The following is a 13,984-nucleotide window of genomic DNA, read 5'->3' as shown; positions in this document are numbered from 1 at the left end:
CAACCTTTTCCAACACACACCCACACACCCACACACACACACTTGAGGCTCTTACACCTTACAATTCATCACCACAATGACTCAAAGCAAGCCTTTGTTCCTGGCTCTGTGCTTGAGGACTGTGAGAGACTCTGCCAGTAAAGCGGTGGAGAGGAAGCCTGAACACCTGGCACACACCAAACGACATTTACCAGAACTAGTTGTGGATTTTGGAGCTCACTTTTGGTAAATCAAACTTGTGAAAATAAATGTGGTATTAACAATTAGGGTTAAAAGTGTGTCCATTAAATATCTCATTTTGCAGAAATGGAGATAGTCTTTTGTTTTTCTTTGTCTGTTGTAGCATCTTTGTGTCAACACAAAGGACAGGATTGTTGTTCCCACTGCAGGTCATTATAGCTCCATAACCACAACACAGTGACTGCAGGAGGACAAAATTCAACACGTACAGCTGAATTATTGAAATTCTATTAAACAATCACATGATTACTAATATTTGTGAAAAGTGGAGTTTAAAAGGAATTAGAACATCACATCAAGCATAACATTAGCATAAAGTCAGATATTGTTAAACATTATGCGAACTTAAAAGAATTAAACTGCTTCATTGATAAAGCTGGTTCTTTCTTAGCAGCCATTTTTCCTAAATGTGGCAGAAAACGTTTTGTTTTATTACTCCTTTTAAAATTGCCAAATCAACAAAAAGAAAAAGTGTCCTTTTTTAATTCTCTGCCTATGTTGGACGTGTCCTTTAAAAGTAAGTGCACCATCTGGGAAGTTTCAAAATACTCCTTAGAATTTACTTCAGGCTTGGGTGTCTGCCAAAGCAATAGATTCAAAATCAACAACATTTTAATTAGATGTATTGAGCCAGAAAACAACATCTTGCTCATTTTTGTTTGATGGTAATACTAATACAACTAGTATATCGTTCTTGCAGATATACTGTCATATTAAGCTTGTGTCTAATTTTGTCCAGTGTATTGTTTGTCCCACCTATAAATGGGTTTTTGTCTTTTCAGGATGATGAATATCTAAATAATGTTTGATCAATATACGTGGTGCAAAGACACAAATGACAGCATGTTCAAGTGCTGCAACCTTCATCATAAAACCGGAGCACAAGTGGCCTCCTGTTTACAGCTTCAGGATGAGCTCAGCACAAAGTTAGAGGGTCAGACAGCTGGGACACTCTCCGCCTGTCCAGCACTGTAAACTCCAAACAACAAACCCCACTGACCTCCAGAAACTTCTAGTGGTTTCTGGGAAGACTCGGTTATCCCTGTTTTCCTGGCAGGTTCTGACTCCTGAAGGGTCATTTGATGAACAGCTGAAGCCAGCGGAAAGCCTCACAGATGTGTTGCAAACAAGCACTGTTAAATCTCCGTGACTCATCGAGGGGGAGGATTTACCAAAAGAGAGCTGCAGAACAATGTTGATCGTTCTCCTCGCAGCTCCACAGTGGCAGATGACAAAGTCCAATTCTAACTCCCAGAGGCTACACAGCCCGTAAATCTGACTCAGTTTGGACATCAAATAACAGCATTGAGCCAACAGAGACATGCCTCCGAGGCCATAGAACAGCAGTGTGGTCAGTAGAAAAGCACAAACCAGAATCTCACACATCTGCCCAATCTTTGCTTTATGAATGCAAGGCAGCCAGCAGAAAACAACTTTGATACCATCATTAAAGTCACCACAATTTCCCCGCCGACCTGCACAGAAAAAACTCCGGTGGCTGTAAAACTTTTCATTTCGCCCAAAAACGCTCCGACCCGTCTTGCAGTGTGTGTGTTGCATTGTGAGGAGCACTTGCCGTGGGGCATACTTGTTCTTTGTCAGGGCGAGTTTGGTGCAGGAAAGAGAAACTTCTGGACAAGGGGACGTGGAGACACTTTCCGGGCAGGGAAACAAAGACAGCGCTGTTGGACCTACAGCGAGGAAAAACACCGCAGCGTCTGCGGGGATCGGCTCGGCAGCGCTCAGACTGTTGTTTGAAGGAACACGAGGGTGCACACCACGAGGAAGCTAATCACTACAAAGGCTGCAAGTTACAGCGGGCAGGGAGACGAGCAACTGTTTACATGCTGTAAAACTGGAATTGATGGCTTGCGGAGGGAGCGTGCTATTAACATGATAAAGAGACTCACATAAAGACATCCTTCTCATGGGTTGGAAACCAGGCTAAATGTGATTGCACTGGTGCTTTACATTTTGCAGACAATTTACCTGACGAAGTGCAGAGAAATCAATTATCTGGGTGAATCAACTAGTCTGGTCAATGGACGTTTCGATTTCACCACTGTGAGATATCTTTGTTGAAGGGCTTGGTTCACATCAACCAAGGGTTTCTTTCGAATAGAAACATCAATAGGAAAACCTATGTGAAGTCAAAGTGGCTTTATATAAGACTCAATTGTTGTTTCAATCGCTGCACTTAAGGTTTTTTCATTCATTCATTTCCAAATTTATTTCGAGCTACACAACACACAACACAGGCATAAAAGCCAGAAAAAAATACAATAAAAGAAAAAATAATAATCAACACTCTAGCTCGAAAAGGAGTGGGAAGAAGACAAGCTTATTAACTCCCACCCCTGTTTATAAACTTAAATAATAATGATAATGTGGCTGCTACAATAACACTGTTAAAATAAAACAGGAAAATAAAACAACAACAACAAAAACGGCCAAGACATATAGTCTATTATATAATGTAAGATATTACTAATACAATATAATCACTTAGTTATTTCTTGTTAAATGAATTACATGTTATATCCTCTTACAATAATAACAACCATAATGATAATAATAATGATACCAATAACAATAATAATAATAACAACTGCAATAGTATAATAGTAACAACAACAATAGACTTCATCATTAGCTAGATCTGACCTTTAAAGTATACATCACTTTGTAACACCCATTAGTAATCAAGTACCCATTTCCTCCTTCTGGTATTTTGACCATACCATTTTTTTATATCTTGATTTGAACTGATGAATATTTGGACATTGTTTGTGCTCTACACCCATTTTGTTCCAGAGTTTAACTCCACATACAGGTTTGCGTCAGACTTCAATTAGCTTCCATTAGAGTCAACAGCCAATATCATTCCAGCACGCTGTTTACTGTATTCAACTCGCTTGGTGTTCAGTAAAGCACTCCATCTTTGTCAGACCTTGACAAGGGTTTTTTTTTTCTTCAAAAAAATATTTAAACCATTTCAAGTTATCAAACAGACAGACTAAACAATAGAGTGACTTGGATCATAATGTTCTGAAAAATTTTATATTTGGAGTAAACAAATTAGTGCTAAATGGTAAAGTTACTTGTGCCACTAAGAACCGACACACATCTTTAACTAAATATGCTGCTTCCAGTTGGTGGGAGGTTAATTTGGAAACTCAAAATAAACCAGCTGCCAAGGCAAAATTTTATTTCTGGCACAAACATCAAAACGTCTTAAGTTACCAAACTTCCACAAATATTTTCAATCCACACTGGTAACCAAGTGGAAGCCATAATAGTTGCTTTATGGCATACATGATGTGACAGAACTTCCATAATAAAATCATGTTTCTCTGCTTCGAATCAGTTACAGAAAACACTGAACCTCAACAGCTGTTTTCACTGAAAGTGCTCGAGATGAAGGGACATTAAGGAGTGGCTGTGGCTCAGTGGAGCACGTAGTCCGTCAAGCCTAATGCTGGTGGTTCGATCTCCCACCTCAAGTTCAATATGTGTCGAAGTTTCCTTGGGCATGTTGCTCCCATCGGTTGTGTGTGTTTGAATGAGTGAATGCAACTAATATTAAAAAGTGCTTAGGGACTACTGTTATACAAGTAAAGACCAGTTTACCATTTCAATAGCTGCAGCCGTTTGAAGTTATGCAGATTTCTTTGACTCATGTTTTAATGTGTTCAGCCTCTCTCTTTCAGTGGATCGTGTGATCTGCATGTTTGATTTGGCATGCATGAAGTTTTGTACGAGATGCCCATCCTGCGGCAACCTGAGCCTTTTGGGGTTCAGTTTAACTGGATAAAACCTGCCAATGTGAACACCCAATAAATTTGACTCACTTGGACTCGTTTACTGTTAAAGCTTGAAACAGAGCCCTCCACTGCACAATCCAACCGCCTTCTCGCCCGCTCCCTCTTCTGTGAATTTTAAAAACAGTGGAAACCGCTGCATGGGGACCGACAGACAGGCGGGCGTAGATACAGTGTGAGAGGTGAAAGCATGTATCAGCATGCAACAAACCCCTCTGAGTGACACTTGTTTCTGTGGGACAAAGACGAGCTGCAACACCCGCTGGGTTCAGGATATGAAGCCCGCTGCAGGGCGATGTGACGGACACCTTATCTTTCTTCAGCACGCCTGGACGGCCAGAAAACGTCACACTCTGCCCTCTCCTCCATGACAGCCATACGTGTGGACACTTTGTTCTTCCCTTTGGAGCGCCGCTTCTTTCAACTTTCTCCAGTGAGCGCATCAAATCCGTGGAGTCTTCCCATCACTCCAGTGCAGGTGCCGCATGAAGAAGCAGCGGGGACTGCGCATAATTCTCACATTCGAGCAAGCCGAATTATGTTGTGATGCACAGACACAGTGCAAGCGCTGAGGTCTGTTTTGTAAAAAAAAAAAAAAGAAAAAAAAAAGAGGTGCGATAGAGGTAATAAAAAAAAAAATTCACTTCAACTGTTTCAGTAAACACAAATAAAGGAGAAAAACACCTGTCAAAGAGGCCTGCGTGCATGAAACTGCACCATATGTGCTTCATGTCATAACTTCCTTTAAGATGTTTGAACAGATTTTAGTGAGCAAAGCCCCCCCACCCCCAACCCCCCACGTTATAAAACCCACAGCTGGGTGACCATCACATATTTGATGCTACATAACACATAAAGTCCAACATCATGAACTTGATGTTACTATCCTCCAAAATCAACCACTTACTGGAGTGCATCGGGTTTGTAGGTGGCGGTGTCTAACCTCTTTAAGACCTGCTGTGGTTTAATGAGACGCTAGAAAAGACCCTGCATAAACACCAAATCAGCCAATGTAAAGAAACACGGGGAAAATAACTCCACGCTCCAGCAGCCGTCAACTTTACAGGCAAACCTAGAAAAGTGGAAACGCTGTGCAATGTTAACGAGAGCTGGAATAATTTCAATGGAAAAGTGCACACTGGATAAGCTGAGAAGAAATACCACGCAACATTTGATATTTTGGTCCAATAGCTAAAATTATTAACCATGTGCGTGAAGGTACGGCCTAATTTATAGACCATTTGCACCAGATTTAGTCTGAGACACTCAGAAGAGGGGATACACCCAATGATAGACCAAGTGCAAAAAAACCCTACAAATCCTGTGGTGACATATACGGCTCATCCTCCAGGTGGTCCACCCTAAAAACGTAAAAGAAATTCTGATAATAAAAAAGACCAATTGTTCAATCTATCCAAGATCATGCCTGTGGAGGATTGTAGAGGCCAACGTTTCCACATTACAACATCTATCATTATTGACTTTACACATGAAAAACAGACTTAACAAAAATAATTAATCAGCTATTAGTCAAAGCCATTTTACCCGAAATGTAAACGACTCAATAAGTTTTTATCTTTCATCTCCGTTTTGCCCAGAGGTTTACATGATCAGGACTGTCTGACTAACAGAAGATTGAAAAAAAAAAAAAACTTTTCCTGCTCTGACGTGTATTGATTTCATGTTGTTATGTTAGCCATCCTGTCTTGTATCGAAGGTTCAGGCTGCTGCTGGTGGTGGTGGGGAGATTTCCTTGACACACTTTGGGCCCCTCAAATTGGTTTCTTGAACATAACAATGAGCTCACTGTCTCACTCCAGTGGCCTCCACAGTCGCCAGATCTCAATCCAATAGAGCACCTTTGGGATATGACGGAACACGACATCATAGATTTTCCACAGACAAATCTGGAGCAACGATGAGAAGCTGCCACGTCAATATGAACCAACATCTGAGAGGAAAGTCGTCAGAAGTACAACATGACTTATTCAGTGAATCAATTAGGGACATAAGTAACTAATTAGACTTTTGTTGCATCATGGAAAAGATTACCTTTGAGTTCAGCTGACAAACACATTGTCATCGTGCATCAAGGAACAACCAAACCACACAAAGTTCAGCACGAATCATCAATTGTAAATATGCTCCGAATTAAGGCATACTTCACCTCCCACTACTTTATTGGAAACCAATTGACGTATAAACTAAACCGCCTGTTTAACTTTGAGGAAATAAGCAGATGAAAAGGCCATTAAGACTTTTATTTAACCTCTGCATGACTGCTGGACTACAAAACAAATAAAAGGAAAGAAAACAGGAGCAGTTTTCTTCATTCCTGCAGTTTACATTTCTTCCTGTATTCTGTGTGATCGTCGATGAGTTTCTTATGTTTTCCTCCATCTTTAGAACTATGCATATTGGCAAAGAGAGAGAGGGCCGCTGTTTCCTGAGCCTCCTTCCTCTCAACATTATCCTCTTATTTTTTTCACCCCCCCTGGAGGCAAAGGAAAACATAACCGGCCCGGACCTAAATAAAATCATTTTACTTGTTCCACAAATCAGATGATGAGCTAACATGTCTTATATGGCAGCTTCCTCCAGCAGAGTCAGAAGACGGAGAAGATAAGAGCCCGACTGTGGTCGGCTGGCAGCTCATCTGAGGAGAACGGATGTTTATCCTGAATGGAAAATGCTTCTCCTCCCAGTGAAACACTAACATCCAGATTCCTTTTTAAAGTCTCTCGCCTCCAACCTTTTCAGAACCTGATCGACAGAAATGATTTCATACACAGGTTTTCTGATCTCATATGACAAAAGTGATCTCGCGGAGGAGAGGATTCCAGAAAGTGATTACAGCCACCTCAAAGGAAAACGATAACTCAGTCAGAGCGCCGCTACAATGTGAAGTGAAGGAGCTTTTGAAGCACATGAAAGACAAAGAGAAAGAGGCTGAAGAGGAGCTTAGCTGCGTCGGGCTTCATTAACCAGTGGCCTCTTGGCTCTTTGTCTCTGAGCTTATTGAACTCTGTGTGGCGCTCCGGCCCTCTCAAGCCACCAGGCTGAGCTTCTTCATGGAGTTTAAAAAAAAAATAAAACGGGTGTTGGGGGCGAGGGCCAGGCGTGACTAATGCAGGGACCTGCTGCTGCATGCTGGTGACGGGGGATGACCCTGCCCCCCCCCACCTCTGAGATGTATGGCATGGCCCGCTGTTGCCTCACACAGGGCGGCACAATAAGCCCGGCCGCCACTGCCGCCACCGCCACCACTACCCCTCCCCGTCTGTCACACCCCCACCATCCTCATACTACCCTACCCCCATCATCCATTCATGGCAGCTCCTTTCAGCAGGTCATTCAGAGGGCCAATAAAGAAGCCAGCTCATTCTACTCGCTCTGAAATGTGCAATGTCAGAAAGAGGGAGAGGTTGGCGGACGAAACGGCGGGGGAGAGATTCCAAGAAGGCTTACGATCTCTTCTCCATGGACCGAGTTGGGACTCTCATTTCAAATTTACACAAAGTTCATGTGGGCCAGCATCTCTTTGAAGGCCAAGAAGAAAAAGAAATCCACATTTCTCATGAAAGAGGAACACTTCATCCAAATATTAACCCAATTCATGGAAATGTAAAAAATTTAATTCACTTGCACTTCCAAGAAATTGGTGGCATAATGGTTACCACACAGACAAGATATCCCTGGTTTGAGTCTGGGCATGTTGAGTTTGCAAGTTGTCCCTGTGCATGTATGAGTTTTATCTGGGTACCTCTATTCCTTCACACAGTCTCCAAAAACATTTATCTAAAGGCAACTGGTGACTGTAAATGGTCTATAGGTGTTAATGTGAGCGTCTCTCTTTGGTGAACTGTGGAAACTTTACCCTCCCTTCACCCATATTTTCCTTTCATGTATTTTGCCATTAACTTTGAAAAAAAGACTGACTGCTTCTATCAGCTGTGTTTGCCCACAGTGACATGCAGGACAATGACAAAACACGGTGGCTTCAGCTGACCACTGCATAAACCCACAATTACAAGTACACATACAATGCAACCACTTGGAAACAAACGTTCAGAATCAGGATGAATTAGTTTGGATTTGCACAATCACAAGGCTTACCTATTTAAGAGACCTTGTTATCACTATTGAAGTGATTAAAGTATATTTTATTGATCCCCTAGGATCAATACAGGGACCTGCTGCTGCTTGGAGCAGTGGACTGCCACTGAGCTGGTTGGAGTATTACTCTGAAAGCCACAGTGGAATTCAAACTCTTCAGTTCCCAAGTCTGCTTCCCTAACCTGGCCACCACTGCCTAGAGGCAGTAAAGCTGCTCTACTTTAAGTTGTTGATTGTAAATTAAATTGGTAAGAAATCTTGAGTTGTAAACACTAAAATAGTAAATAGACTTAGTATGAGCAGTCCCAAAGCAATTTACAACTTCAGTCACATTCACCCATTCAAGCACCAAATGGAAGCTGCAGCCATGCAAGCCACTGGAAGCAATTTGGGGTGGAGATGGGAATCAAACCAGCAACCTTCCGATTGGGAGACGACCGCTCTACCAATGAAGCCATACCGCCCATATCTATGAATAAATTAACTTATCCAAAGAGTTTCAGGGGACTTATTTTACTTTTACTGCAAATGTGTGTTGTATCTTAACCTAATGAAGGGGCACATGGTGGAGCAGTTGTTTGTTCTCACACAAAACAAAGTCATGGGTTCAAATCCGGTCCAGGCCGTTCTTCCCAGGTACATTCGTTTTCTCCCATTGGCCAAAAGCATGCATGTTAAATCATCGTGCTTCCATTGTGATGGACTGCTTCGCCCATACTTGGCTGGGATTGGCTTCAACACCCTGTGACACTGAACAGGATAAAGTGGTATTGACAATGAATGGGTGTTCTAATGACTGCTACCTTGGCCAAGTCGCTTTTGCAAGGCACATCTTGATCTCAGTGGGAATTTGTGGGATATATTAGAAAAATAAAAAATTAATTCCTTCATGCTCTCTTTACTGGACTTTACTGGTTTGTCTGCTAACTTATTTCTTATCTGGAAATTGGCAGAGGGTGTTAGTATGTAGGCCAAAGCACCAAAACACGTGACAGTGACACTCCTCGAGTAAAATGTTAGAGCGGGACTTGCAGACAGAAAAGCCAGGGCTTCCAGTATTTTCCACTTGGTGCAAAAAAAGAAGATACTGGCGTGTGTTTGTGTGGTTCTTTATCAAGCACACAAAATATATATTTCATATTTCCACCGCATGTCATACAAACATGGGATGGAAAGTCACTTATGTACAGTAGCTAGGATAGCACATGTCATCAGTGTTTTCTGCTCAGCAGACACCTGTAATGACTATTGATGCAAGATGTGGATTTGTAAGTGATCATGTTTTTACTTTCATAGCCTTGGACCCAAAACACATCCTGAAATTCTCTGTGTTTCTCTGCATCTCGCATCCCCGTGTGCCTCTGAGTGCGCTTGTATGATTGCCGGGGCAGCTGGTGGCATTATGATGAACGAGAAGCTCTGCGCTGGAGCCGGAGACGTCGTATGGCTGCAGCCTGCGAGCAGATTAACCCTCTATCAACCTCCTGGAAACCCAACTCCCAACATTCACAACAAAATTAAATTCCACACAGAGCCCCAATCTTAGCACATTAGCAGCCTTCAGCACAGGCTTTTAAATCAGACCACATCATTACATGAGGCCAGACTCACTCCCTCTCACGCTCTCGCCGCTTATTCCCCCAATAACATGTGCAGACACTCTCTGGAGTCTCGTGGAACATCTCTTTTTCCACTTGGAGAACAGCACAGGAGTGCAAATTGACCCCAGAATCAGGCCCGATTTTGTGGGGGTGCCACTTCTTCTGAGTGTATGCCGGGTGAATGTCACAGAGGAACAGACTGAAAGCAAAAAAGGGAGAAAGCGGAAGAAAAAAAAAAAAAAAAAAAAAGACCTACGCACAAAGCTCACAGGATGTCGTGTAATTTCAGCCAGATGTGCTCCATAGCTCATCTAACTAATAAATGCAAGAAGGGGAAATGAATGCTTCAACCAATCCTCACATCTCAGGCTCTACTAGAGCTGCTGAGGCTTTTCCAGAGGGTTTGAAGGCTCGTCTCATAGTGAGTTGTGCATTATGTGTTCCCACTAGACTTGTGGAGAGAAGGGGGAGTCCACCTGTGCTCTATTAATACAAGCCTAGCTGAAGTGAGAGAGCAATACGAGAGAGGAGGTCAGGCTACGACGAGGGAAACACCTCACCCAGACGACTAAAAATACTGTCCTACATACGACTCAGTGTCCAGCTCCAGCAAAGGATGCAGTGATAAAGCACTCTTGGACACAACACCCCCCAAATATTGTACAAAAAAAAATCCCAACATTTTTTTTCACGCCAAGCACTGATGTCAAAAGCGCAAGAGAGGAACTCAGACCTGACGGTGGATTTGGTTCACAAGTGCCAAAGCAAAAAGTTTGTGTGCAAATGGTTGAATAGGGTGATAGCATCGCTCGTTCCCAAACAGAGCCGTGCATTCCTGCGCCTGTGGTCTGCACTCACACACGAGAGTTTAATGTACAGTCACTGTCAGCATACAAACATTTCTCCAACCACTTTCTGATACGTGAGGAAAGAAAATCACTGCCAGCAATAAAATCTCTGGGAAACAAGAGTCTGCCTGTGTGAACACAACTAATGCTGGCATGAACTTATTACACCGCCTCATCTGAGAGCATAGCTGATGTGGGATGGAGGAGATCTGAGACATGAACAACCTCAAAAAAGGTAAGGTAGCTTCACATTGAGGGAACGCTTGCACCAATTCTCCTGCAGGGACGTTTTTCTGACAGAGCAGAGGAAGCACCTGACTGAAACCGTTCTCCCTTCCTGATAATAACAATAAGAGCTGCTCATGGGTGACATTTAGGGTCTTCCAGACAGAGATAAGACATATAAATAAGTGATGAGAGACAACAGCAGGCCATTTCTGAAGGTTTCCAACATGATGTACAAACATTTGACTATTACTGTATCCACATCAGTAACCAGCTCAGCCTGATGGCACTGCATGAACAAACATGGAAAAAAATAAAAATCAAACAAAGCAATTCAGGGAACCTTGCAGCAATTGTGAAAATATGATGATTATGAGGAAAGAAAGCCTTTGATGCACACAAACCGGAGTAAGTTAGTAGGTCATGGCAGCTGCATTTGCTCCAATTATTCCTAAAATATAAAAGAAACAGCCTTGGGGAGTGTGTGTGTGTGTGTGTGTGTGTGTGTGTACACACACACACACACACACACACACACACACACACACACACACACACACACCTGGTAAAACTGGGGTTCCCGCTGTGAGTAAATATCATTCATAAATGTCATTCTCCTGCGGAAGCAGAGCAGCTCTCCACCTGTGAGTCTGCATCACCGCCCCTACATGCTTTGCACAAAGACTTGTGCACAAAACTTGACTCATCAAGACGCCGGATTTCTACCAAACAATCGACTTAAGAGGCTTGAGGTGTTGTCCTCTTACCGTCACTGGTCTCTCCGTGCACATTCCCCACGCACTGCAAAACTAAAACAACTCCAAGGAGAAGGTCGATCGCCTTCACAGCCGCCATATCCAAGTTCCGCTGCTGCTCTCTCCTCAAAATCCCGGCGGTTTTTCTTTTACTGAAGAGAAGTCTCTCTTCGTCAGGCACTCTCCGGAGGACTCCGTTGCAGGGGAAACCTGCCTGCGCTCTGCACTCAGCTCGGTGTGCGCGATGGGGTTTTGTTCCAGTGTGTGTGCCACACTGCGCGCTCCTGGGCTGGAAACGCGCACTCCGCCTCCAAAAGTCAAGCCAATTTAGCGCAATATTGGAGAAAGCAAAAAGTTCTCCGCGAAAAGGCGCATCTCAGCCTCCACGCTGTGGTCTCATCCCACCGGACTGAGGTGCAGAGTGAGTGTGGAGAGAGAGAGAGGGGGGGGGGGGAGAGAGAGAGGGAAAGGGAGACGCGCTCCTGGAGAAGACGGTGCGCTCTCCTCGTCATCGACTCCTCAGAGCCAATGACTCCTCTTCTCCTTCATCTGCTGCTGCTTGATGCTCCAGAGGAGGCAACACACTCTAAGCCGCCCGCAATCACATCTTGTCTTGGGCTGTTATCTGCAGATTGTTAGACACGGAGCGACTGAGTGATATTGCTGAAGATGCTGGCAGCAGAGAGGCTTTTGGAGCTCCAGGAGCTGATGTTGTTGGCTGATTTAGTTTATCCTGAGAGTGCTTTTGTTTTTAGTAATGTATTTCAGAAGATAAAGAGATTTAGATACTGCACGGACTGTCGAGAGTCAGAAAAGTTGCTGTTTTTTGGGGGATTAGATTCAGGTTTATGTTGTGCTTTCACGTCCACTCCTGTGTATTCATAAATAAATAAATGGATAAATAAATAAATAGTTGTAGTGTGCTGACCCTTCCCACGTCTCACCTTTCCTGGACAGTCAGGTGATGGAGCAGTGAGAGCGCCCTCTTCAGGTGTGAGTAGACAACTTGTGTTCCGTTTTATTACCCCAGGTAATAAAATTGTTCTTTTTGGCCCCATTATACTCCAGTATAAGTCAAGATTATCAAGAATTCGGTAATTTGTAAGATACACTTTTTCTCCCAAAAAATGTTTAATTTCATATTGATGTTGCAAGAATGGGTTCATTTAGATCAGTGTTTTCTCTGCCCAGGTCTTCAGTGCCCTCTATCCTGCATGCTTCCTCATCCCCATGCTCCAACAAACCTGATTCACCTAAATAAGTGATGATCAAGCTTTGCAGAAGCCCCATAACAACCCATTATTTGAATCTGGTGTGTTGGGGAAAGGAGATGGAGAAAACATGCAGGATACCAAGCTTGTGAAAACACTGATTCAGATCTTAAAACAGTGGCCTCCTCATTGCACTCCAGCATGTTGCAGCAGGGAGAGATTCAACCACCTTGCCCTCGGGGATTAGACACCCCTGCCCTAAAGAGATCAAACCACTCATGAACATACTGTTTAAACACCAAAACAAAGAACTGAAATTGTTACACTTAGACTTCCTAAATCCAAGACAATGTACATTTAACAGATTTGAAAGTGCATGTTTGACAGCCGAGACCTTTGAATAAGAAATAAAACTTGTCAGTACATTCAGAAGTGGCTCCAATAAATTTGGGAGAGATTCTGGAAATGTCAACCTGTTTTCCTTCCTGCAGTGTCTCCAACAACACAAAACCGGTAAATGGTTGGTTATTAAAACTCCGAAGTAGTCTTGTTTCATAGCGGCAAAATTCAGAATCTGAATCCAAACATGTGTGATGATGAGGAAGGTGAGGACGATCATGTGATCTCTGTTCTCTGAAACAGAGAGAGACGTTACAATAACCTCTCATGAGAGAACATTTCTTTTCCCCCTTTCTTTTTTTCTTTTTTTTTCCAAGGGAGCTCTTTGCACTCGGGACGACTCACTATACTGTTTCTTCCTCTCTGCTCAGTTGGCACTCGTTCTGCACAGGAAGAGTAACTTGGACCACATGCTTGTTCCAATTAAGATGCTCGCTGTGGGAATTCAGGAGCTGCACCACAGTCATGGAAAAGCTTAATAGAGGGGAGAAAGTCCTGCATGAAGGACCCCATTTATAATTTACTTGGCTGGTATGTGCATTCTGAGCATTTGGGGCATAGTCGCGATGTAGAAAATGGATTTTAGTGGGAAAAAGATAATAAAAGTTGTTAAAATTAGAAAGCACAAGTCTCAGTTGGGATCGTGGAAGAAAGCACATCTATGAACTGCAATTGCTTCCATGGTTTTGTCAGTAAATCTTGGTGGGTGCAGCAGTGGAAAGGTAAATCAAGACATGAAGTTGTGCTTCCAAAGCTGCCGGAGAATAT

The 13,984-nt window shown here is 43.0% G+C and overlaps 1 protein-coding gene across 1 annotated transcript in view; it reads right to left on the bottom strand.

Annotated features, from left to right (window-relative positions):
• plxdc2b (plexin domain containing 2b) overlaps nt 1–12,017 on the bottom strand; it is a 91,928-nt gene extending 79,911 nt beyond the window's left edge. The window contains exon 1 of the mRNA XM_080489048.1: nt 11,619–12,017. Coding sequence (XP_080345174.1) covers nt 11,619–11,706 — 88 coding nt within the window. The 5' untranslated portion in view covers nt 11,707–12,017. The remainder of the gene's footprint in view (nt 1–11,618) is intronic.
• Between the last annotated feature and the right edge of the window lie 1,967 nt (nt 12,018–13,984).

This window comes from Lipophrys pholis (genome assembly GCF_963383615.2).
Source record: "Lipophrys pholis genome assembly, chromosome: 20".
Classification (NCBI taxonomy): domain Eukaryota; kingdom Metazoa; phylum Chordata; class Actinopteri; order Blenniiformes; family Blenniidae; genus Lipophrys; species Lipophrys pholis.
Note: the sequence above shows the minus strand (reverse complement) of the source record. Positions and strands in the feature narration are given on the sequence as shown.